Below are 27,575 nucleotides of genomic sequence, written 5' to 3'. Positions count from 1 at the left end.
TAGCTTTTCGCAAGACCAATTTGCAGCATTTTTTAAATCAAAAGTGGAGGCCATCCGCCGGGACCTCTCTCCTTTATTGAATACAGTGAGTCGAGCTGAGATGTCCAGTGCTCCGTCCTGCCCGGTGACACTTGACTCTTTTCAGCCTGTCACGCCTGACTCTGTGGCCAGGGTGATTGATCGCTGCCGTGCCACCACCTCCTCCTTGGACCCTTGCCCGGCCTGGCTAATCAAAGCAGCCAGGCCTTTAACAACGGAATGGGCCACGGTAATAATCAATGGATCTCTCCTTGAGGGCAGATTCCCATCTGCCCTCAAGGAGACACTCATTAAGCCCATTAGGAAGAAACCTAGTTTGGCGGTGGATGAAATTGGCAATTATAGACCCGTCGCCAACGTTTCTTTCTTAAGCAAGGTGGTCGAGAGGGTGGTGGCCGATCAGCTTCAAGCGCTCCTGGATGAAACAGATGCCCTGGATCCATTTCAGTCGGGCTTCAGGCTGCGCCATGGTACAGAAACGGCATTGGTCGCCCTGTGCGATGACCTACTGAGGGAGGCCGACGGGGGCAAAGTGTCCCTGTTGGTTCTCCTCGACATCTCAGCGGCCTTTGATACCATTGACCACGGTATCCTCCTGGGGAGGCTTTCCGAGTTGGGAATAGGTGGTCGGGCATTGGCCTGGCTCTGTTCCTTCTTGGAGGACCGTCCCCAGAGAGTGCAGCTTGGGGAGAACATCTCGGCCCCGTGGAGCCTCAATTGTGGGGTTCCACAGGGGTCGATTATCTCCCCAATGCTATTTAACATCTACATGAGGCCGCTGGGTGGGGTCATCAGGGGGTGTGGAGCTCGGTGTCATCAGTACGCTGATGATACTCAGCTCTACATCTCCTTTCCACCCTCTGCAGGAGATGCCGTTCTGTCCCTTCAGCGCTGCCTGGGGACCGTACTGAAATGGATGCAGGAGAACGGGCTGAGGCTGAACCCGGACAAGGCGGAGGTACTGAGAGTGGGCCCTCCCACAGTTGGGGATTTGGGAAACTCCCTCTTTTTTGAGGGAGGGACCCTGCCTGCCAAGGACGGGGTTCGCAGCTTGGGGATCCACCTGGACCCGGCGCTCACCATGGAATCACAGGTGGCGTCGGTAGTCCGCTCCGCCTTTTTTCATCTTAGGCGGATAGCCCAGCTGCGGCCCTACCTTGATTTGGGGTCGCTCACCATCTTGGTACATGCGCTCGTAATCTCAAGATTAGACAACTGTAATGCGCTCTATGTGGGGCTCCCTTTGAGGCTGCTGCGGAAACTACAGGTGGTGCAGAATGCGGCGGCCAGATTACTTAGTGGAGTGAGGAAATTCCAACATATCTCACCCACTCTGGCCGCATTGCATTGGCTGCCCATACGATTCCGCATCGACTTCAAAGTGCTGTCGCTTACGTACAAAGCCCTAAACGGTTTAGGGCCTCGATATCTGGCGGAACGCCTACTCCCACCAAGTTCTACCCGTGTCACTCGTGCGAGCGAGGAGGTGAGGTTGAGGAGCCTAACGCCGAGGGAGGCCCGGAAGGAGAAGACAAGAAATCGGGCCTTCTCGGCGGTGGCTCCTCGCCTCTGGAACAATCTCCCTCCTGAGATTTGCGGGTCTCCCTCACTGGGTATCTTTAAGAAACAATTGAAGACATGGATGTTTGGGCAGGCCTTTCCATCATATTCCTCTTGACCTCCTTCTTCCCTCTTTACTGTTTCTGTTTTGCACTCTATGTAATGTATTGTAGTGTTTTTATTAATTAGAATTGCTTATTTATATTGTTACTGTATTTTATTGTTGTTAGCCGCCTAGAGTGGTCCTCACCGACCAGATAGGTGGGGTATAAATTAAATAAATAAATAAATAAATAAATAAATAAATAAATAAATTAATAATAATAATAATAATAATAATAATAATAATAATAATAATAATAATAATAATAATAATAATATCATTAATTAGCAGCAATATACTGCTGCAACAGGATTCTAGCCATTATCTGTATAAGTCACCAACAGGATACTAGTTGTTACTTGTATAATGAAGAAAAACCTCAGCAACTTTGGCTTAAGAAGCACAATTCTATAGTGAGTTTGTTAGACTGGTCCTAATTTGCTGTAAACTGATAATGTAAGATCAGACATTTGGAATCAAAGGCAGCAGACCTATATCTGTTCAAGATATACAAGACCCACAGCCTGCTCTAGGGTTCCTAAACTAGCTTACTGCCTCAGTTGAAGTGGATGGCACTATGCAGTCACCATGCTGAAATAAGATTTAGCTGCTTCTACAGTTGGCTTGCGTACATGGAATAGGAAGAAAATGCCTTCCTATCCTTTGTAAAATGTCCTTTAGCCAGCCTTCTTTGAATGTAAAGATGAGTAATATACAGTCTATATATGGCCCCATCTTTTTTTTTTTTTTTTTGCAGCCCACCTCTTCTGTAGCCCATCAGGTGGATTTCAGCTGTAATTCCATGAATGATATACAGCTGCAATACACCATTGTTTTCATGTCATCCTTATCTTTTAAGTTTCTTAGACATGCTAAGAGGCATTTAAGCTCTGGTTCTATACATACCTGACAATGACGCTCACTAAATGCAGTGGGTTTTACTTTTGAGTAGGGACTGGAAAATACTGTATGTTTTTCTTTTGTATGCATTTGTTTAACTTTCAAGTTCTTTCTTTACGGAATATGAAGAAATATGTGAATTTTGGTGAATTCTTTAAACCACATGCTCCCCCATTTAGACTTTCTGTTAGCATAGAGTATCTACTTGTCATATCAATATTAAAAATGAGGAGCTAGAAAGGAAAACTAGAAAGGAAAACCAAACTTTTAAGAATTAGTCAGTCAACACCTTGGACCTGGATGGATGAATTTTTCAGTGTCAGTTTCTCCCACATTTGAATTTTTAAAATCACAAATTCTTTCCATTGTGAATACAAAAGCAATCAATATTTTGGTCAATTCATACATACTGTACATAAAAAACTGAACTGAAATTAATATCCGTATCTATGTCCATTGCAAGCATGTTTCAGACCTGAACGTTCTCACTTCAGACTCCGAAGTCCATGATGTTCACTACTGCTAAGCAGTACTGCCTCTCATGATCAGATCAAGAGTTAACCAAAACAGTCAAATTTAGTTTTGAAGATTTGGTACAGTTCTTCATTTTATTCTAACTGATTGCTGCTACTGCCTCCTCTTCCATAGTGATAACTATACTTCTCCATTGTCGTGGCTACTAACAGTTACACCTAGCAATTGAACTCACTATCTGTTTCAGGATGCACACCTTTTTCAAGGCCGGTTTGGCTGCTAGGAAGCTCCATTATACATCTGTATGTTTTTCACAGAGGCATCCCTCTTTTAAAAATGCCTCTTTAGAAAGATAACTTGGGATGCTTGAGGTGTTTGAAATGCAACAAACTGATATAGCACAATCCATTCACAAACTGATTATGGGCTAGAAGCCTTCTAAAGTAAAAACAAGGTAAGAGGCCCAGTGAATTATTCATAAAACATCATAATTAAATTATTGTAAGCCGCCCAGAGACCTCTCGGTAGAGTGGGCGGCATATAAATTAAATAAATAAATAAATAAATAAATAAAATAAATAAATTCAGAGGAGGGAGAAGAGGTTGTGGCACTGCACCAAACAAAATTTCAACTTTCCACAGGAACCAATAAAATTACCTCCCTCGCACCAGACACATTCTAATACAAATTGAAACCCAGTTATGACCAGAATTTCCAGTAACTCCCCTTCATCCCACATATACATCATTATTTACAAACTGTACTGAATTGTTCTCAGCATAGTCAATGGGTAAACAAATGAAAAGGACGAGGAAATCCTAAGGTATTCCAGAAAGAAATAAAATAGTTGCCAATTTTCAAATGACCCAGTTACAGAATTTGGTGATGGGACAAGCAGTAGTACAAAACCAGTATCATATAGCAAACATGAAAACAAAGGCCTACACACAGATACAGGAAGCAATGCTATCAATTCACAGAAAAATGTAAATACAGTTACAAATAATGTGCACAGTGACAATTTTCTTATTTGTTTCATTTCAGTTCTTTTGGGGTCCCACTTTTGTTTTTGTGTTTTTCATGCACTGGTCCTTTTGTTTATCACAAACAGGTCTTTTGGATCATTTTGCTTTGTCCCCCCGCCCCCAAATCATGCACTATTCCAAAAACCATTAAAAGTACCCGAAAAACTAGAGGCAAGCCTAAAGAGATTTGATCTACTCCAAACTCAAGCAACAACTACTGCCAAACAAAACGGTCAACGTTTCCCACACCAAAATACAAACCTTTAGCAGAATACAAAGTAAATTAACCAAAGAACAACACAAGCAAAGGCATAAATAAAGGCATAAATGAAATAAATAAATGTCAAAGCTTCCCTCAAATCAAAACTACCAGAATATGGGGAGATACCCACTGCCACACAGATACACAACTTGATCTCTTCTTCTTTGAGCCCAGCAAGCAGGCCAAGAAAAGGTTCTGAAAGAAATCAAGCAGGGAAAATAATCCCAAGGAGGCAACAACAAAAATACTCCAAAGAAACAGGGAGAAAGTGGTCCCCAAGTAAGGGATCCAATATGGGGTCACAGAGGCAAAGCTGCACAGTCCAATATAGAGCACACCAGGAATTCACACAACAACAAGAAATTACTAAAGCAAATAAAGAGCATTCCTCACCACATTCCAACCAATCCAAGCCCTTTTACAGATTCAAAATTCCTGCCTCCCAGATGTTCCCATTGAACATCTATTAGATGAAAAATTCCCCATGCACTTCTACAAAGTGAAAGAAGCACGAAACCTTTGTCTAACCTTCTTTCATTCAAACAAATTGTTCATATTTAAGAGGATTGCTTTCTGTGATTGTAAAAGAAAAACAAAAAAGAAACTTTTGTGTGTTTTTTTCTTTTGTTACAAAATGAAAGACTCATCTGTAGTTACAAATTGTGTGTTGGTCTTTATATGCCTGTTTCATTCTAAAGGCCAGAATCCTATTGTTACATAAGGTGTGCATAACTTGCTAGAGCTAATTGCAGCTAACTGATGAGGTGCCAGTGTGCATCTCACTGTGTAGATAGGCACAGGTGTCTATCTCCGGACTAGATCAGACGGAAAGCTCTTTAATCTCACTAGATTGAGAGCGAAGACCAAAGTCCAGCTGAAATGCATGCGGGACTTCCTCTTTGCTGATGATGCAGCCATTGTTGCCCACTCTGCTGAAGACCTCCAACAACTCATAAATCATTTTAGCAAGGCCTGCCAAGACTTTGGACTATCAGCCTGAAGAAAACACAAGTCATGTGCCAGGGCGTGGACTCACCTCCCTCTGTTACTATCTCCATGCAAGAACTGGAGGTTGTTCATGAATTTGTGTACCTTGGCTCAACAATCTCTGACACTCTCTCCCTAGATGTCGAGCTGGATAAACACATTGGGAAAGCAGCTACCGTGTTCTCTAGACTCACAAAGAGAGTATGGCTTAATAAGAAGTTGACGGCATACACCAAAATACAGGTCTATAGAGCCTGTGTCCTGAGCACATCCTATACTGCAGCGAGTCCTGGACCCTTTGTGCACGGCAGGAGAGGAAGCTGAACACCTTCCATATGCGTTGTCTCCGACGGATTTTTGGTATCACCTGGCAGGACAGAGTTCCAAATAGAGTAGTCCTAGAACGAGCTGGAATTTTCAGCATGTATACAATATTGAAACAGTGGCGTCTACGTTGGCTAGGGCACGTCGTGAGAATGGCTGATGGTCGGATTCCAAAAGATCTCCTGTATGGAGAATTAGTGCAGGGAAGCCGCCCCCGAGGGAGACCACAGCTGCGTTACAAGGACATCTGCAAGCGGGATCTGAAGGCCTTAGGAATGGACCTCAACAGATGGGAAACCTTGACGTCTGAGCGTTCAGCCTGGAGGCAGGCGGTGCATCATGGCCTCTCCCAATTTGAAGAGACACTTGTACAGCAGACCGAGGCAAAGAGGCAGTCCCGAAACAAGCAAAACCAGGGAGCTGGACAGGGGACAGATTGGATTTGTCTCCAGTGTGGAAGGGATTGTCACTCTCAAATTGGCCTTCTCAACCACACAAGACACTGTTCCAAGACCTCCATACAGAGCACGATACCATAGTCTCTCGAGACTGAAGGATGCCTACACAGATAGGCATGTGCCGAGGCAGGCAGCTGAGACATAGCCCAACACCTCATCAATTAGCCACAATTACACAAACATCAGTAAGATTCTGGCTAAGACTGTATTCGTAAAGAATTTTTTCTTTCCCAACTCCATAACATGCTATATCAACAAAAACCTATATTCTAATAACAGTCTCCAAAAGGGAACAGATGCAGGATGGTCAGCCTATCAGTGATTTATAACACAAAGAATTACCGAGATAGATAAACCAGTTGCTCTCATATATATATATGATCAACTGGTTTATCTATCTCTGTAATTCTCTGTTATATGTATAAGCCCTGTAAACATTACACGAATACTGGGAACCAGGATTCCTCCTTCTGTGGCTGAAGCTAATATGCACATCTAGAAGTGAACCTGACTGGTTTTATATCTGCAAAACTGGGAAGCCTGTTTCTTTCCAGTCCTCTGTCTAATGGAAGTTCTTCTAGTATGTTCAGGACCAAAAGAGGGTGCAGAGAATCCAGAAAACCACAGATCCCAAAAAAGTAGTATAGCCCACTCATTGGTCCACAAATATTGGGCCCCTGATTCCACTGTCTACAACAGGAATTGGCCACCACTATTGTTACAGAAAACTCAAGCTATAGAATAATTTACCAATTCAGCATTAGTAAGAATCTAGTTTAAATGCAGGATCTAATCTTATAACAGAAAAGTCAGACATTTGTGAGCACTTTGGTGCCTTATCACATCAGTTTTTGATGGCACCAGTGATCGACTAACCTTGTCTAAAAGAGAAGGGATCACTGGTATTACAAGTTCTTCTTTCCAGTTTCTGCAGACTGGCTTGGTGCCTGATATAAGGGAAGATATACGAAGTTAGCATTTACTCTGGAAACAGTATATGACATGAATCTATGACATCTTCAAGTCAAAACCCCATGCCCATATCTATAGCTCCCGATTTGAACTGCCGTTTCAATTTGTTATGAAAACCTGACTCATGATTTTAAAAATCTCTGCCTCCCACCAAAGGACAAGATTCCCTTGAAATATAAGAATTCACAGTGGTAACATTAGCAAGCTGCCTGTAGTAAAGAATAGGGCTGCGCTTGTACAAGAGCTAATTCTAGCCACAGTGGTGGTGGGGAATGTTTAATGTACCTACTCCCACTGCACTAATTATGGGACCCCATAGGTGGCAGCTGGAAAAATCTGTGGCACTACAGAATTGCTTGTTGGTTTGCTTAGTATTCATAAAAGAGCTTTCTGCAATGTGCCATCTCCACATTTTCTGATAAAAGAGAAAGAGTCCCTGTGCACTTTACAATGGTCTTCCCTTGCAAAGAGACGTAAGAAACTATGATAGAATTTGGCCAGGTGGGTAGATGAAGGCAATAAAAAGAAAGGTTAAGTCATAGAACTTGTGCTGAGAAATAAATAGGATACAATACCAAAACTATAGTAAAATGATCCTGATAATACCATATCCAATGGTTCTGTGTCTTTCAATCTGGCAACGAAACAGGGCCCCTCACAGAAAAGATACCATGGTATATGTATATATGTTAGTTTCTAAAAAAAAAATCCCCTTCACTATAAAGAAACTGATGAGAATTGAATGTGTTCAGTGGTTTCCAAGGGCCATGCAATATTCAAAGGGCTGCTTATTTGCTGAGGGCATGCTTCAGTCCCTGGTATTGTTGTAAGCAGCAAAGTGACCTGCAACAAAGTACCCCAGGGTGAGGGTGGCTAACTCCAGTCCCCTTTGTATAATGAGTCCACCATTCACTTCACCCCCATGTAAGGAGTACGAAATAGAGATGCCAACATTTGTGAAGCACCACAGCAGCTGTTTGTCCACTCACCCTACCCCCTTGGACCGGCTGGGCCACTTACTTTGCATTGCACAATGCTGACGTCTTTCTTCTGTGGCGGCATTCCAATCTGGGCAGGAGCTCAGGCTTCCTTTCCCCACCTCCCTTGGCAGCTGACCATTCATCGGCTGTGCAGGGAGAATCCCCATCCTGTTTCCTCACTGGAGTGGTCAGGTGCTGGAGACGGCAAGGGACGAGCAGTCTGAGCTCCTGTCTGGATTGGAGTGCTGCCAGAGAAGGAGGACCCTGGTGCTGCACAATGCACGGTAAGTGGCCCAGCTTGTCCGGTGAGTGGAGAAAGTGGACGCTCAGCAGCTGTGGTGCTGCACTGATGAATTTCAGCATCTCTAGTACAAAGACTTTCCCATTTCTTGTTGCAGTTCCTCCTAAATGACCCTGTAATATTCATTAACACCCCCCCCCTTTTTTAACAAGCTATATGCTCTGTGTGGCTTCTATGCGAGTCAGTGGTGGTCTTTGGGAAGCCTTCTCGAAACTAATGATGCCGTTCCCACTATAGCATTAGGTTGCTCCTCTGCTGTAGAAACCTAGAGAAAATAACATCATTGGCACTTCCAGAAAGTTGCCTTGAGATTACTGTAGACCTGTAAAGAAGCCACATGGGATGGCATTAAAGTGATTTTCTGTTGTTCCTTTGAGACTCTAGAGCAGTGGTTCCCAGCCTTGGGTAACCTAGGTTCTGGTACTGCAATTCTCTGAAGCCCTCACCACCAGGTCTGCTGCCCAGGGTTCCTAGGAGTTGCAGTTTTGGGTTACCTAAGTTTGGGAACCACTGCTCTAAGAAAAACAGTATCATCAACATTTGAGGAAGTTTCCCAGAGAGCAGTACAGACTTGCAGAGTTGCTTAGAATGTGTTGAGAAAAAAGAAAGGAAACTCAAGAAACAGTAACAATGTTAGGTTGGGAGGTCATAGGGGAGTTGCTCTCTGGCTAGATAGCTACAAGCCCCACTAGGGTCCCTGGGGGGGGGGTTACTTTTGGGGTGGAGCCTTCTGAGGATGGGTGTATACTGCTGAAGTTATTGGAGCTAAAGCTCACATAACGGTGCTGAGTAATGGAGAATCATGAACACAAGACATTCCTTTTGTCTTATAGTATCCTAGATGTGAGTGAGGGGTCAGGAGGATGGAAGCTGCAAAACAATTTAAAAATCCTATTTCTGTATTATGTAAAACAGTTCAGAAGAAGGAAAGAGCTTCTTTTTTTCCATTTCTGCTTTCCAGAAACCTTTCCTCCACATAACAATGAAGTGCCTAAAGGCGGGTGAACATTTCAGAAGGCAGAAAATAAGCACTCTTTTCTGCCCCACTGTCCATTAGCAGCCATGATAATCACTGTTAAGACTTCTATTTTGCCCTGCTTAGAACCTTGAGAGAAACACTACTGTCAGTCATTGGGGAAATACTGAAGCAAAGTGTTCTGCTTAAGTACCACCTCATATTGCTTAAAGAGTAGTTTACAATTTAATTATGCAGGCTACACATTGTGCCCTCCCCTCAGCAAGCTGGGTACTGAATTTACTGAGCTTGGAAGGTTGGAAGGCAAGTCAACCTCAAGTTGGCTACAGAGTCTTGGCTGCAGTACTGCAATTCAACCACTGGGTCATGAGGCTCATGCCATGAGACACTACAATATTTTGTTGCAATATACAGTGGTGCCTCGCAAGACAAGCGCTTCTTTTAACAAAGAAATCGCATAACGAAGAAGTTTTTGCAATCGCAAAAGCGATCACAAAATGATGTTTCCTATGGGGTTTTTTCACTTTGCGATGATCGGTTACGTGCTTCGCTAACCGATTATCACAAAACGAAGATTTTCGCACAGCTGATTGGCAGTTTCAAAATGATGGCCGGGTTAAAAAAAAAAAGACTGCCTGCTGTTTTCTGGGACAGATTCCTCGCTGCACGGGCAGCGAAAATGGCCGCGCTATGGAGGATCTTCGCTGGACGGTGAGTTTCAAGCCCATAGGAATGCATTAATCGGGTTTTAATGCGTTTCTATGGGCTTTTAAAAATTGCTTTATGATGTTTTCGTTCTACAGCGATTTTGCTGGAATGAATTAACATCGTAATGTGAGGCATCACTGTACTTCACTTGTCTTATTATAATTTCTGCCCCAAATGTAGTTTTCATTAACAGCATTCTAACTGAACCATGTTTCAGATTAGAATGAAGACTAGTTTGCTGACTACAAAACTCACATCTCGTTAAATCACATAAGATATCACATAGCTGCTTCTCTCTTCCATACTAATCAGCAGTATGTAGATACATTTAAATATCAGGTGCATATCTTTGTTAAGATGGGACTTCTGGGTAACGTTAGGGATGTGCCACCTGGATTTTTGGACATCAGCTTTCCGAATTCTCCATTCTAGGAGTTCCACCAGAGAGATCCACACCTACAGACATTTAAATGGGACTCACCTGGAGAAAGGCTTAACGGTCTAGTTTCCTGTTCAAAAAGGAAGTTACCCCAGCAATTGGTGGGGGACTCTGAATACCTCCAATTAATGCTGATGTGCAGGGTAGACTGTCCCCCCCCCCCCGGAACCACCAACACCTTTGGACAGAGAGGTGTCTTATTTTTTAGATGACAGCTCCTAGAATCCCACAGCAGGGTGGCTGGTGGCAATAGTGAAAAGGGGATTCTGAATACTGTAGTCAATAAACGAACTGTTTCCCATCTTTGCCACTACCTGTTCACTTACCCTGTTCCTCTGTGCTTGACTCAAATCCAGTGAAGGCTGCTGCTCTTGTTCCTGTTGGTGCTTGCATATTTGGCAGCAATGCGGAGGATAAGGAGGGACAGGGGCTTCTGTTCAAGTTTGGACTTCAACAGACGTTTGGTGATGCCAATCCCTGAGACGAGCTCTGTGGGTTGTATGTATAAAAAGGCTACATGGTTTTCAAAGTGTCCAGGGGAACATTCTGAAATACTAACTGCAAGGAATCTATAGGACAATTAAGTGAGAAGCACCCTGGAAATCCATAACAGACAAATGCAGTAAGATACCCATTGCGCTGAAGCCTTCATTGCATCAAGATGCTACTGTATCTCATAAGATATACCAAAGCAGTCTCAACTACAGTTTGTAGACCTAAAAGGAAAGGAAAAGGGAAAAGAAGGAAGAGAAAGCTCTTCTTTACATACAGTTGCCACATGTTAGAGTGCAGGCAGCATGCAAGTTGCCATTATGGTATAAAGAAGAGAAAAGTGATACTAAGTGGTCTATAGTTTTTCTCTACTCTGTTCTGCTGAAGCACACTGATATACATTTTCTACAATAGTATTTAAAAGTACACATATGCAAGTTTTTAAATATGCTGAACTGTAGTCAAGACCAAAATTAGGCCTGAACCAATTAACTATTTTGGCAAGCATGTTCCCCATGAGCTTTCTTCTTCTTTGAAGAGCAAACTCATATTTCATACCATATCAAATGGGTTTCTGAAAATTGTCAAATCTCATTTGCTATCTGGAACAAAAGGTTTACATTTTATGAAACATGGTAATAAATAAATAAATCATCTTAGAAGTACTTTGGATACTTTCAAGTAATTTACTTTTTCATTAATTGTAATGTAAAAATACAAATGTACAAAGTTCCTGAAATGGCCTGAAACTGACAATAAAAATAACAGGAAATCTAAATTCCAATGTAGGTACATGTAACAGCAACAGTATTCATAGAGCAACACTTTTTCTCAAACGGATGATATACAGGATGGATTGCAGGGATGCTTGCTTTGATTTTACTTATATCACAACATAAAGAAGTAGAAAATGACTCCATGAATCCAGTCTTAGTTATGTAGTCCACTATGCTTATACACATGTGGACCAAAATTCAAACCACATAAGCAATACATATGTCTTTGCTAGTGTAAGGCAACGCCTACCTCACTAGAAATGTATGACTGAACTGGAAAAACAAACAAACCCTGAATTCTCTTTTTATTATTACTTGAGACTAGACTTGAATTTCATTCTACTTGTGTATAAACACCAGGAGTGGTGGACTTAAGTCCCCGAATAAATAAGAAAGGTCTGAAGAGTAGAGGAAGTATTATTCCATTTATATGCACTTGTCCAAGTCAACATCAAACTTTAAACTTCACGTGTATCATTCAAATCAGCAGTGCATCTCAAATTAGCTAGTCAAATATGAGAACAGTGATGGCCTTACAGTAGTTTCCCAAAACACCAACACTCAGGAAAAATGGTATGACGCATTTAGATTAAGGATTTTCAGCTGCTAGTTCTCTGCAGGGTCAGTTTTAACTTCCTAATCACAGAACTTTCAAGATAGCTTTGCCAATAACTACCATAAAAGGACAGGAGAAGAGAAAGAAGAATCAGTTCTCTGATTTGCTAGTACTTTGAAAAAAATAGCAGTAAGCAAGTAGATGGTACAAAAAGATAGAGTGGTATGCTACTTTTTGGCAGAAGAGTATGAGGATACACACGAAACAACACATTGCGGATAGCTTTAGACATACCATGAACAACAGAGATGATTCGATCTATAAGGATCGTCTGAGAATAAAAATACAAATAAGGGAGCAGCAAGAAACTCACAGCAACAAAAGGGTTGTAACACTAAGATGTGAATACAAGTTTATGAATAAACAGGCCCATACCTGCATACTTTTTGAAGATATTCCAAAGGTCATGAATTACTGTTTGGTTATTTAGGGACCTAACCTTGAGTCATCTGTTCATTATACAACAACTTTGTATTTTCTAAGATGACTGGCCTACTTACTTTCTTTTTTCATTTGCATCAAAGTGTGGCCAAGACATCTTTAGATTTTGTACTATTTCCTAAGCTAGATTACTGTTTGTTCAGGCCACAAGCAGATTCATGAGATACCGAGAAAGTTCTTTTTATCTATTGAAGAGTCTTATCCCATTACCTTGGCTTCATTATTGAATAATGCAGATGAAGTAAAATATTCTGTTGTGGCTCAAGTAAATAACCTGGGAGAGAAGAGAGCAAATAATTATATCTGAAATAGAACCCATGGCCGTTCTACATTTAGCATCCCGTTTCTCTAGCAAATGAACACCGAACGCTGCAAAAGCAAGCATAGGCAAGGAGAAACCACAGATGTTAAAGAAAATGGAAGCTAACCTTAGTATCTCCCTGACTAATTTAAGCCATTTTTTAGACACAAAATATAGTGTTCCCTCATAATATGAGGTTTCAACTGCTTCTCAATTCATATTTGGGCATAGTTTATTACAGAAGGGAGATATGGTAATGAAATGAAGATGTTGGTCCTGGGCGTAAATCATCAAAACACAAGTAAATATAATATGGGCTTCTGGAATATGCTAGTAGTAGATGGTGATGCAGCAAAATGGCTACTGAAGCAGCTTCGTGGCATCATTCATTTCTGGCAAACAATTCTGCAAGAGGAAGTAGTCATTCGGTAGAAGATTTCTTTGTAAAATCAAGTTAATATATTTAAGGAAAAACATGAATGCTAATTAACCAAAGCTATGAAGCAGCACAATTCTCTGTTGCTTCTTCCTCCAGAAGTACAATACGTACCCCTGTTAATAAATATTTCATATTCATTCACATCCACCAGCATTGCCATAATAGATTCTAGGCAAACCACTTTCTTACCCTCCACAGTAAGGAGGAAAATATGGCAGACAGAAGCCACACCTAAACCATCACAAAATATGGCTGTGCATTGGATGAAAACTACGTAGTAAGACTGTGCTGATGATTTTTATTTAGTCTTGGGGACTCAAAGGAGTAGTGGGCAATCTTTATAAACAGTAATTTTTGACAGCATATAACAAACAAACAAAAAAAAGAGGAAGGAAATCCTCTGATTATTCCAGCAGCAGCAAAGCTCTTGACACAAAGCTCTAAGACTTTTTAATATGACATGGAAATTGACAGCAGCACTGCTGCAAGCCCTGAATCTACACTGCCAGGAACAAAATGGCCTGGAGTGCTATTGCCTCCATCTATATTCTGCTGTTAGCTGGGCAAAAGCACATATACAGATACGACAACCATTTTTTGATTAGGACTGTTTTTTCATGCAAAAGTTTTAAAAATGAGGTTCTCCCTCTCACACACCTTCTCAGGTCTTATTTATGTCTTCCACCTTCTCAAATAAACAGCAAACAGTTGTGCGACAAATGACCACAAACTAAAAAGCACAATTAGGAATAATGCCCATTTGCTTGCATTTGGTGCCGAAAAGCAAGAAATAATTTGTTCCTGATTCATAATGCCTTCTCCTGGTTCACCTATGTGTTCTTCACCAAAACTGTGATTGGTAGTGCTCCATATAAAAGAACTGCAGTTCTGAACATTCCTCTGAGGCAGATCTTATCATGCCCACTTTGTGGAAGACAAAAACAGAGGCAGAAAGAACATATTACCTCAAAGGTTAAAAAAAAAAACTCGCAGCCTATTACTACAGCCAATACATCTGACTTCCAGACTAATCCTATAAGTTTCAATGTCACTTTTGGCGGAGTTCATATGCTTCTGATGCCGCTTGTATTCGTACACACAGCCATAATAACTCCATAGTATTTTTTTCAAATCAGTCCAAAGAAAGGTCATATCCTTCCCATTTCTCATTGTTTTCAGATCCCCCAGATTCAAATAGCCTTGCATGAGAAGTCAGTGACCAAGGCAGTAAATTTTAAAAGCCAACAATAAAAAATTTGATTTTTAGATTTCGGTCTTAAAAAGACAAGAACAAGAAACACAAATATTTCCAAGCCTGGCAAGAAAGGGCTACAAATAAATCTCCATACTAAATCCTAAACCTTCTGGAATGTGTTTCTACTGTAGAACTAAGAAGGGAGATGTTATTTACTTCTCCATTCCTCATCTGTGAATTCAGCTCACTCCCCAAAATATTAAGGTACGCCATTACGAAGCACCAGGTGTCAGGAAGCAGATATGCAACCCCTAGTGGCCACATCTAGAAAGCACAAGAACTTCTGTTTAGATGGCGTTGGTTAAAATGAATTTAACCCAGTGCTCTACCAACATACCCAGCTGCGTTATGTTCTCCCCGCTCCTGCCAGAAACAAATGCCATCTCAGCACAGAACCATCCCTGCACCAAAGCAGCCATCATAGTTGTTTCTCCTGTTGCCCTCCTCTGCGGAACTAGCACTGCAGGACGCAAGACTGCCTCCGGAGGAGACACCTCTGCAGAGCAGGGACTCACTGTGGGGGAGGAGGGAAAAACGAGAAGACGATGTACCTACAATGAAAGAATCTCAAATTAGACAAAAGGCTTGGCAAAGGAGAGGGAAAACAGAAAATGGAAAACGTGTATATGAGGCAACAGCATAGGAAGGGTTTATTTGCCGTATCTCTTTGCCTTCCTCTTTTCAATATATCATGTCTGTCTATAGAAATGGCTTCCTGATTATTTTTCCTTCCCCCTTCAAGCTAGTAAATATTAACAGCAGACTATGCCTATTTATCTTTCTTGGGGCTTTTAAAGGCAACTGGCAGGTACACATCTTACAACAACCCTTAAAACTGAATACTCTTAAAAGAAATCAAGATGGAGAATCACAATCTGGTTCCAAAGCCAGCAAACTGCTGCCGAATGGCTACACTTGACTCTCTCGATGCCGGTGAGTCACCCACATGAAGCCTTACACCATCATAAAACCTTCAGCTCGATAGAGCATCTTATGAGAAAATGGCACAAGAAAAGTATATTCTTGTGGTATGTGATAATGGAAATTGTTCTCGATTTCAAAGTAGGTTCCAAAGAGAAGAGAATATAGATTTCAGCTTCCAGAATGGAATAGTTCTGTTACTAGAACTGCTGAGGGATGGGCCAAAATGGTAAAAACACATCTCATCAAATGATTAAAACAAGAACCCTGTTCTTCTCAGACTTTCATTATTTATGCTAATGTCCCCCACCCTACCCTACCCAATCCCCAGCTCTCATTTATTCTTTTGGTCTCTTTAGCTATCCTTCTCCAACTATATTAGAAGCTGCATAGTTTTAAGACAACAAAAACAAGAGAAGGGAGACTTCTTACCACTATGTTCGGTTTTCATTCAATCCAGAAACAGCACTGACTTTGAATTTACATGGATGTAACCCTAGACTGATTTCAACATACAAATCTGTCCAAATTTTTATAGATACACCCGTGACCTGAAGAATTTATAGTACAAGTAAATTACTTAAGTTTCTCCACTCACAGAGGTAGACACCCATCAAAAGTCTCTTTCTGTTGTCTCCTCTGAAGCCTATAATAATGTCACGTCATCATGGCTTGTCTCACAGCAGCCGGAAACACGCCTGTCACTGATGCAACTCGAGTCACAGAATATTTGTTTTTCCTTCTGCGTCACTTGGACCAGTCATAAACCAAACTAATCCACAGTAGTTAAGTTCCTGCTTTCTTTTTTCTTTGCTTTTTAAATGGCCAGCGTTGAAAACACACATACATTCCAGAATGCCTGCTTTAAGACAGAGGACTGGGTGGGGAGAAAGAAAGAGTGAAAGCAAATAGATGATATTTTAAGTCACAAACTGTTCTGAACCCCTTTTAAAGCAAGAGGAATGGAACATTTAGATTTGATATCCTGGCCTCAGCCAATCTGAAGCAGCTTTTCACCTGCCACTGCCTTTTTCTCCAATGAAAATGTGTGTTTGGAGTGAGAGCCCTCCCCAGCCAATCATGTGCAAGCTCAGGCACTCAGTTAATGATGCAGCAGTACAGGGAAGACTATCACATGTGAGCTGGAAGACTGCCAACATGGAGACACGGAGAGAGCAAGGTAAACAACTTTCCAACGCCAAAATGATGACATTTAATTCCTAAATGCTATTCTTCTTTCTTAACTCAGCCTCTAGCAGCTGGCATGGGGACTCACAGTGTACCTGTCCCTCTGATGCTTTAAAACCCAGTAACATGCCAGGCAAGGATCATTGCGTAATCATTTGCCACTTTTCAGAACTATGGAGATACAGGCTCCCAGATTTAAAAATCCAGTGTGTTTTTTGCTAACCCCTCTGCAATGTTCTCAAATGTGCCCAAGTTAAAAGTGAGCAAAGGGAAGAAGGGGTTAGATAGCAGTCCCCAAAAACTATACTTCTCTTTTCCCTCTATCCCCAAATCTGCATTAAAGCTACGCAGTGGTATTTTACAACCTGTGCCTTCATTCCATTGGTCTGACGCAGGACACAGAAACAGTATTTAAACACAGAAACATAAAACAGAGTAGAAAGTTGGGGGGAGCGAAAAGAATCTTCCCAACACACACATACATATGACAGTTCAGCCTCCCCCCCATCAAAGCATACGTACGGAAGGAAAAAGAGGAATCATGAGGTCTGTTCATCTACACCTGTGCAGTCCTCAACTCTCTGCTTGCTCCGCCGCAGCACAGAACATTCCAGAATTTTCCTCACATTAACCCTTGCTACATCTGCCCCCCCTTGCGGAATTAACTGCGTTGCATCTTTCCAGTACCGCCAGTGGACAAAATCCACTCATATTGTCCCAAATAATATTTCTTTAAAAAAATAAAAAGATGCCAGATAGGTAAAAGAGCCATGCTTTCCAATGTTGTTATTACTTCTCTTTCCTGATTCCCTCTCTCTGTGTCTCTTGCTGCAGCAGGGCTGTTGCTAGTAGATCTACTGACAGAGCTTGCTCTCCTTCACTCTCTCTCTCCCTCTGAGCTGTGTGACGCAGCTCAAAATTCTCCAGGCTGCTCCTTGTGTTTTAACAGCAGAACTGCAACTTTCCCCAGAGAGCCGATGCCAGCAGTACCAGGGCTGGACAAACTAAGACAGAAAGTCACTCCCAGGCTAAGCACCCAAGTTATTTATATCTCCGTGTTCCCTTCCTCACCTTGGCTCTTTTGCTTTAGTTCCAAGCTTCCCCGTTTCTCATGTTCGCATCATCAGTTTCTTGTGGCTCCCACACCGTTACACTCACTGTGTTAACTCTTTTAGGGTTGGCAGCTAAAAAGTGCCATTCTTAAACAGACACAAGCTGAAAACAGGGCAAGCGGCTGTTCCACTCATAAAGGAAACAAACAGATATTTTACAACCATCATGAAAAAAACATGCAGTAATATTAATAGTACTGATTAAATTTTCTGAAAGGACAACATAGGCACTTCAGTTCTGAAAGGCCAGTGGTTCTCCCACGGGGCAGGCGACACACTCAAGTGTATCCTTTTAACTCTTCCAATACTTCCATGACCTGTGAAATGTCTGAAAACCTCAAGTCTATCATGCTGTTCGCAAGCTCACTTTAGAAAAGTATTAACAAAGAAAAAAGATAAGTTTATTTCTGTCCATAGAGAAAGCAACGCTAAGATTTTGATGCCTGTGACTTTGCACCTTGAGGTCACCAACAGCAGAACTGTGCTGGTCTCAGGAGAGGACTCGGGCCACCAAAACACACAAGTAATCACTTCAATATGGTATGTCTTGAGAGCAGCTGGTAGTTTTCCCTCCAAAATGCTCCTGAGGGGGTGGATACTCTGCCCCTTGATTAGCCAGCTACCATGGGTTAACCCTTTGTGTGCCACTGATAAGTTTATTGTGCAGTCAAAAGACCTGCCTAAATTGCATGAGGAAACCATTAGCAACATGAACAGAGTGATTAGTGTGTGACAAAAGAAGAGTTTGGGGAGGAATTAATGAAAGTCTAAATGCTTTGCTTTCAAAGCTGTACTTGAGGGCCAGATAAAAGAAATACCTTGGTGATAAACTCTAAACAGAAACAGGGCCAGTGTTAAAATTTGCTCTTGAAGTCTGACTGCTCCTTTTGGATTTTCTGACAGAGCTGAAGTCTCAGTGATTTCCCCCCTCTTTTCTTTACAGAGCTATTTTAGAGCACTTCATGCCTGAAAGTGACATCTGTTGTGCGCAGATGCATGAAAGAACAATTGCAAACTTCCAAATGCGAAAACTGCAGAGATGCAGAGCTCAAAATGCATGGGAGGAAAAGGCAAATTCAGGAGTGTTGGACAGTTACAAGGCACTTCCAAGACAGCAAGAGGTCTGGTATAACTTCCCTGATGCCTATGGTTAAGCAGTGCTCTTCCTGCCTTCTTTTTCTAAATGATTCATTTAATTGTTTGCCTCCCTCCTCAAATTCAAAAAGCAGTTTCTGCAACGCTAATCTGTCAAACAGGATGTCTGATGAGTCTGGGCAGAGGAATGGGGGTGGCTTCCGCTGGCTCTCTGAGTGACTGTATTTTGCTAGGTAAAACTTTTTAAAAAATGATGACAAATGAACCACAGAGGACAAGAAACAGTGTTCTTTTTACTGAACTTAATCTCCCTTTTTTTGCTGGTAAAGCCAGTATTAAAAGCAGACATACACAAGATATGTGAAGCACAACCTTTAACAAATACAGAAACCTCTGATACTGTGCTTTTCCCAAGAATCACAGTAAGAGTTTCGTGATCTGCCTTTTGAGAAACGCTGCAACGCATCAGAAGATGCTAAAGAAAAAGAAAATGACTGCCATGCCTTCACATGTCTTATGAGAACAAACTGTTCCCAAAACTGAAACATGCCCACATACTTCTTTACTCATACCGAGAATGCAACCTGTAATGCACAAATTATAGGGTAAAAGGTACTATGGTGTTCCCTTGAGCTGTAACATGGGAGAATGCCAGCAACAGTACTGGTGAATACTAGCTACAAAGAGACAGAGGCATGCACTGCCAATCAGTGCCAAGATTATTTCAAGTATCCACTATGGTTACATTTATATGGAAAGCATACATCCTTTTGTATTCGCGAAGGCTTTCACGGCCGGGATCTAATGGTTGTTGTGGGTTTTTTGGGCTCTTTGGCCGTGTTCTGAAGGTTGTTCTTCCTAACGTTTCGCCGGTCTCTGTGGCCGGCACAGAGACCGGCGAAACGTTAGGAACAACAACCTTCAGAACACAGCCAAAGAGCCCGAAAAACCCACAACAACCATACATCCTTTTACTTCTAAAACTACTACTGAACATGTGGCTCTCACTGTAAGTTTGTACTTGAACAGCAATAGTTTGGCATTAAATTACAACAGGAAGATGCAGGAATAATTTATTATTGTTTCCTTTAAGAAGTCTGAAAAGAGACAGTGCAGACTGTGTAAGAGTACAGCTGTTTCTGCCCTCATGAGTGAACATAGTTGACTAGAAAACTGTTAGTATCTTCCACACCATGCCCCTTCATTCAAGGAAAGGTAACAGCTACTTCCAACCATGGGGACAAAGTCAAGTGGCATGGCAGTAGTCTAATGCCAAAAGTGCAAACATCAGAGAAAGAAAGAACTTTATGGCTTTTCTTTAAAGAAGACCCCAGTATTTTAGAAATAAGGAACAGATGTCCTGAAATTACAGTGGTGCCTCGCATTACAACGTTAATTCGTTACAGGGAAATCGCTGTAGAACGAAAACATTGTAATACGAAAATAAAAAGCCCATTGAATTGCATTAAAACCTGTTTAATGCATTCCAATGGGCTGGAAACTCACCGTCCAGCGAAGATCTTCCATAGGGCGGCCATTTTCGGTGTCTGTGCGGCGAGGAATCCATCCCAGAAAACAGCAGGGAGCCATTTTATTTACCTGGCGGCCATTTTGAAACCGCCGATCAGCTTGAGGAAAATCGTCATTTTGCGAAGAATCGGTTCCTGAAGTAGGGAACCGATCATCGCAAAGCGAAAAAACCTCATTCAGACCATCATTTTGCGATCGCAAAAAGATAGTCGTAATGCGATTTCGTCATAATGCTGGGCAATTGTAAAGCGAGGCACCACTGTAAATATTAAAGCTGTACCCCTGAAAATGAAGAAAAAAATAATGCATCTTCTCAGCATCTGACATCTAGCTGGCATTATCAGACAGCAAAATACCAATCCATCAATGCATGCCACAGAAGCTGTTTGTCCCATGATCTACTCCAAAGCTAGCTTTTGAAGGATTCCTCCTCCCTGGCTACTCATCAGACTTGGTTGACAGGTAGACAGCTTTTAAGTGACAAATGAGATAATAACTCTATTTGGGTGACCCTTATACTACTGTGGCCCAACAAGCAGGAACAAAAAGTCAAACTCATGTGTACCAAATCTCTAACTAGTGGACAATTAGCCTACCAATATGCTACTGAAGGCAACCTACTAGCCCTATGAATGCAACAGAATACTATAAAGGAGTTTCTACTTTCAAATAAAATTATAGCTCAAGCTTTAATTTACATAGCCTCCACCACAAGTTCCTTGTAGGTACAGGAAATGACAGTGGTTAACATCAGGACAAGGCCCATATTTGACTTACATTTCAAGACCAAACCACGGTAAGGGTGTGTGCAGCAGTAATCAAGTTCCTTCCTGGGAAAAACGAAAAGTTGCGGCTGTTGACTTATGCATAACATCTTGAACTCAATCACTATGCACTGCTTTTTGGTCTGAGACATGGTTTTTTGTAAACTGAAGAACATCAAGAGACTGAGACAGGAAGAATCTCTTATAGACAAAAAAATATTAATAAGCAGCAGTAGTTATAGTTATTGTAATCTACAGTGGTGCCTCGCAAGACAAAAGTAATTCATTCCGCAAGTAGCGCTGCCTTGCGAAATTTTCATCTTGCAAAAAGCAGTTTCCCATAGGAATGCACTGCAATGCATTCCTATGGGAACCTCGCAAGACGAATGAATTATTTTCGTCTTGTGAGGCATCGGTCATGCGGAGAGAAATCATCTTGCGAAGCACGGCCATAGAAGAAGCCGTCTTGCGAGGCACCACAGCGATCGCAAAAAACATTCGTTTTGCGGTTTTTGGCCCACGAGGCATTCATCTTGCGAGGCATCACTGTACTGTAGTACAGTGCTTTGTTTTAGAAAGCTTTAAGACATAGTCCAGAATTTTGATAAATTCATAAAATGGAATCTTAGCCATCTCCAAGAAAGTACTTTGTATACACAAACTCATGGAGTATTTTGTTTCTAACTAATCCCAATCAACATTGGTGAACCTCAACTACTCTAGAATGCTTTGTTGCCAGCAACAGGTTGTTCAGAGTCTATAATGCCATGTTTATGTTTCTGGTTTACAGTTGGCTCAATTCAAAGTATTAGTCTTTACTTTTAAATTCCCAAACATTTTTGGGATGAGTATCTGTCTGGGGTCACCTTTTCCTATACAGTGGTGCCTCACTTAGCAACGTTAATCCGTTCCAGGAAAAACGCCACTAAGTGATTTAATCGCTAAGCGATTTTAAAAAGCCCATAGGAACGTATTAAAACGCGTTTAATACGTTCTTATGGGCTTAGAAACTAACCTTAAGAGAAATTCCTCCATAGCGGTGGCCATTTTGGGTACTTCTAAAGCAAGGCAAAACAGCGGCCGCCATTTTGGAACCGCTGATCAGCTGTGCAAAAATGGGGCTTTGCAATGATTGCAGGGAAGCGATCATCGCAAAGCCCCCATTTTCGGCCAGCTGATCGGTGGAGTTTTGTGATGATTGCTTCCCCGCGATCATCGCAAAGCCCCGCCGATCAGCTGTGCTTCGTCTCTCTCTCTCTCTCTCTCTCTCTCTCCACCCCTCGCAGCTCCAGCCACGGCAGGGAGACTGACAGCCTTGGCAGGGAGACTGAGGCACCGCCTCCACCACCCTGGCCAAGAAAGACCCTCTGCGCCTGCAGCAACCTTAAGCCCGGGCTTAAGCTTGCTGCAGGTGCAGAAGGTCTTTTTCGGTCAGGGTGGCGGTGGCAGTGCCTCAGTCTCCCTGCCGAGGCTGGAGCTGCGAGGAGTGGAGACAGAGAGAGCGAGACGAACCACAGCTGATCAGTGGGGCTTTGCGATGATCACTTCCCTGCGATCATCGCAAAGCCCCGCCGATTGGCTGCCCGAAAGTGGGTGCTTTGCGATGATCGCTTCCCTGCGATCATCACAAAGTGAATTTTCCCCATAGGGGCCATCGCAAAGCGATTGCTTTTGCGATCGCAAAAACAGCGTCACAAAGCGATTTCTTCGCTATGTGGAGAGATCACTATGCGAGGCACCATTGTATATGTTCACCTCATACATGAAATAATTTTCAGAGGCCTTTATCCACATATTATTGCTGTCTTAAATCTAGTGACAGCCATGGGCAACACAACCTTTTATACAGAAGTGTCAGGGATACAGAACTTTCCACTAATCAATCCTAATTTTGTCTCTGCCCTGTTGGCCTTCAAATTTAAGAATAAGATGATTCTTGAGGGCTGTTGGGCTGTGAAATATTGGTGTGGTTTTATTTTATTGACTTATTTAGCAGGAACGTATCATTTTTGTATATTATATATTTATTTTTATGTCTAACATTTTTTACTTAGGAGTAAGCCATCTTTTAAGTCCATAGTAGATGGAGGCATATTATACCAATACAGTGGTGCCTCGCTTTATGACGATAATCCGTTCCAGCAAAATCACTGTACAACAAAATTGTCGTCAAGCGAAAGTTAAAAACCCATTAGAATGCATTAAAAATGGTTAATGTGTTCTAATGGGCAAAATACCTCATCGTCCAGCAAAGATCCTCCATAAGGCAGCCATTTTCTGGTGCCTGTAAAGCGAAAAAGCCCTCCTAAAGACAGCAGGGAGCTATTTTGCACAGTGGGCGGCCATTCTGAAACCCGACAATCAGCTGTTTTCTGGTTGTCGTTAAGCGATAAATCAGTACCCGAAGCAGGGAACCAATCATCGTCAAGCAAAAAAGCCCTTTGAAACATCGTTTTGCAATTGCAATAGCAATTGCAAAAACATCGTCGTGAAGCGATTTCGTCGTATAAGAAGGTAATCATCAAGCAGGGCACCACTGTACTGTTTTTAAAAATAATATGTGCATTAATTTTATTCACAGAATCAGTATCTGTGCCCTCCATATAAGCAGAGCCAGTGTGATGTAGCGGATAGAGTGTTGGACTAGGATGTAGGAGATCTGGGTTCAAATGCCTGCTAGACCATGGAAACTACCGGGGAGTTGTCTCATAAAACCACTCCTTAAATATTTCACGTACAGTGGTGCCTCGCTTAAAGAGCGATTCATTTAACGATGAACCCGCATAGTGATTTAGTTTTTGCAATTGCAAAAGCAATCGCATAACGATGTTTTAAACGGGAAAACATCGCTTTGCAATGATTGGTAAGCTGTTTCGCTTATCGATTATCGCATAACGACAGCTGATTGGCGGTTCCAAAATGGCTGGCAGGTGAAAAAAATGGCCACCTGCTGTGTTTTCGCACCCTTTCCTCGCTTACCGGTCAGCGAAAATGGTGGCTGCATGGAGGATTTCCGCATAACGGTGAGGTTTTTGCCCATAGGAATGCATTAAACATGTTTTAACGCATTCCTATGGGCTTTTTTGCCCCGCATAGCGACGAATCCACATAGTGACAATTTTTTTGGAACGGATTGTCATTGCTATGCGGGGCACCAATGTACCTTTAAAACCCTATTAGGGTCAGCTATGACTTGACAGTGCGTAACAATAACATCCTAAACATGAAGCTCTTTCCTCCAGGACTGTTAGGCATCCACATACTGTACTTGCTGCTTTTCAGAAGCTGCATAGCAACTTCCTGTTTAAGCAATCCAAGCTTCTGTCTCATTATTCTGTTCACTTATCCTTGCACTGTTTTAAAATGCTTTTTATAACTAATATTTTCACTTTCTATTTTAATTGTACTACACTGCCATTTAGAATACCATTTCAGAATTTTTATTTACATATATAGTACCTAGATAAAGAGATAGAAAATAATTGTGCAGCTCAGCAGAGTAGTCAGACTGGCAAAGAAAATCAAAGAATGCTTGAATCTGATTGTTCTGTTGCTGCCTTCCTCATGTGTCGAGTTGACTTATTCTAGAAAATATTATCCCAATTTGATCCATATAAATTTATCTAGGCATCCTTTTATGATTCCACAGTTTAGTAGTCCTACAAGGCAATGCAGATACTGTTGAATTTTTTATTTTACTTTTTGGGGATCATTCAAGCATAACTTGTTTCTACAAAGAGTAAAATGGTCACTCCCCTGTACATTTTTCAATTTGTTTACATAAATTCAAAACTGTATATTAAAAACACCAATAATTTGTCAGAAACTTACTGTAAAAGTATGTATATCTGAAATTAGCTCAAATGCATCTCATATTTATTCATCTTCATTTTCCATCCCTTCCTCTGTATCACTTTTTCTTGTGTCTATTTTTAGAACGTTAAACCTCTGGGGCAGAGTCCATAAATCTTTGTAGATTTGTTACATAAATGATGATGATATGGATAATAATGATGATAACGATGATGAAGTATAAAAGCTCCTGTTGACTGTTATGTGTACTTACTTTTATAATTAGCTGCATAACTGCTAAGGAATGATGCCTTATGACAGTCAGAAGAACACTGAGTTACTGAGAATTCCAAAGTACTTAGGTCTACCTTTGACAAGCAAATTAAACATTTTACTCTATACTGTTCAGTGGCTACAGTCAGGCAACACAAAAGATAGGTTTCTGTCTGTAGACAGTGAGTTTTATAAAGCATGCATACTGTATAGTTGCAAAAATGCCTGCACACTAACTTTAGGAAAGACAAATAATTACACACACAGGAACAAACAGCAGTAAAACTGAGGAGTGTAACAAAACAACAAGCATTAATACGAGGGACATGAAGTCCTAGCAATTCAGAGACAATGCATTTTAAAGAGACAATTATGCTATCACACACAAGGAATTGAGGGCTTTCAGTAGTGTACTCTGATTACTGTATGTTGTTTCATTTTAAACGTAAAATATGGACAATCTGTAAGCACCTTAGCATGATAGCTATGACAGCGTTAGTAACAAGAGCTGCTTTTAAGATACTGTCCTGAACAGTGAGTGATATGATACCAAGTACCATGCCTCGCTCTGCAGGTGGGTAAATGACAGGAAGCTGATAGCTTCCATCAGGAGGTGAACTTCTGAATCTGAGAAGGCAGTAATGCTCAAGACAATTATTTCCATTATTAGCGTCTATGCACAGAGAGCACAGGGGTGCTTCACACCAAGGTGGTACAGTTGAAATAATCCCTGAAGGTAGCGGAGACTGTATTGATGGCACAGGAATAGCCATTCTCTGTATTTGGAATCTTGCACTTCATAACTCAAGAAAAAAGAAAAGCAGAAAAGATGTCAAGAGACAAACACCTGTGATCTGGCATCTCTCTAAAGAAGCTTAGAAAGTGTACAGTAATACTAATTTTATTTTATCAAGAAGATTTATAAAATACCGTATTTTTCGCTCCATAAGACGCACCTTTCCATAAGACGCACCAATTTTTTAGGAGAAGAAAACGGGAAAATATAATCTGTTTTCTTCGCTCCATAAGACGCACAGACTTTCCACCCCCGTTTTGTGAGAAAAAAGTGTGTCTTATGGTGCGAAAAATACGGTACTTTTCTGCACATCATGGCCCCCAGTGGTTCTTAACCATTGTTACTCAGGTGTTTTTGAACTGCACCTCCCAGAAACCTCAGCCAGCAGAGCTGACGGTGAAGGCTTCTGGGAGTTGCAGTCCAAAAACTTCTGAGTAACAATGGTTAAGAACCAGGGATGGCCCCCAAGATCATGAACAATGGAACTATCATTTAGGAACCATTCTGAAATTTTAGTAAGTAAATAATAATGCATTATTGTTAAAGATTCAGTGAGGATAGATCCTATGTTATGTTTAGAGATTGAGAAGTTTCCTGGAGCAAAACCCTCTTGTACCTCTTATGTACCAACATACAGATTTTTTTTTTCTGGGCATTTTCTAACCTATCATACTTATTTAGCAGTAAGATTAGTGTTATGGTTAGGAGATGAGTTTCATGTACATTTCTTGTACTTTCTGAGAACACTGAAAAAGACAATTCCAATGATACTTTGAATTCGGCAAACCAACTGACAGAGTTGGTTACTTCTACTTTTTATTACCATTCCTCCCAAAAATATAGTGATTGTGTTCCAGTGTATTACACTGGTGGGACCAAAACAAAACAACACAATAGCAAAAATTACACATTTGCTCCTGAATGCACTGTTACCAATCATCTGCATTATGTAAATTACACCACTCACACACACACCTTTCATCACTAAAATGAAGAAAATGGTTAAACATTTGGGTTCCTGGGACTTCTTATTTCTGTCATGGTGGGACCCAGATTTTTTGACAGAGTGATTGGTGGGTTACAAGACATACTTCTCACCCGGATCTCTGGACCTGGACTTTTGACAACCCTAATGAAGTCAACTGGGGGCCTAGCCAGATGAACTGCGTCTTGGGGTTATACCAGAAACTCAACCTTATGGGAACCTGATGGAAGGAACAGTAAGGGCTGACTCTGTGCCTTTAATAAAAGTTGCCATGAGTGACCAAATGGGGC

The 27,575-nt window shown here is 41.5% G+C and overlaps 1 protein-coding gene across 2 annotated transcripts in view; it reads right to left on the bottom strand.

Annotated features, from left to right (window-relative positions):
• The window catches only part of LOC110086561 (uncharacterized), an 83,903-nt gene that overhangs the window by 30,519 nt on the left and 25,809 nt on the right, over positions 1–27,575 (bottom strand). The window contains exons 2-5 of one of the 2 annotated variants that reach the window (XM_078391846.1): positions 15,167–15,380; positions 13,045–13,108; positions 10,836–11,225; positions 7,010–7,080 (exon numbers count right to left, since the gene is read on the bottom strand). In XM_078391846.1, coding sequence (XP_078247972.1) covers positions 11,207–11,225; positions 13,045–13,108; positions 15,167–15,380 — 297 coding nt within the window. In that variant the 3' untranslated portion in view covers positions 7,010–7,080; positions 10,836–11,206. The remainder of the gene's footprint in view (positions 1–7,009; positions 7,081–10,835; positions 11,226–13,044; positions 13,109–15,166; positions 15,381–27,575) is intronic. The other variant, XM_078391845.1, reaches the window with a different exon arrangement.

The sequence above is a fragment of the Pogona vitticeps genome, chromosome 4 (assembly GCF_051106095.1).
Source record: "Pogona vitticeps strain Pit_001003342236 chromosome 4, PviZW2.1, whole genome shotgun sequence".
NCBI lineage: Eukaryota > Metazoa > Chordata > Lepidosauria > Squamata > Agamidae > Pogona > Pogona vitticeps.
This window is presented reverse-complemented; position numbering and strand designations above follow the sequence as displayed.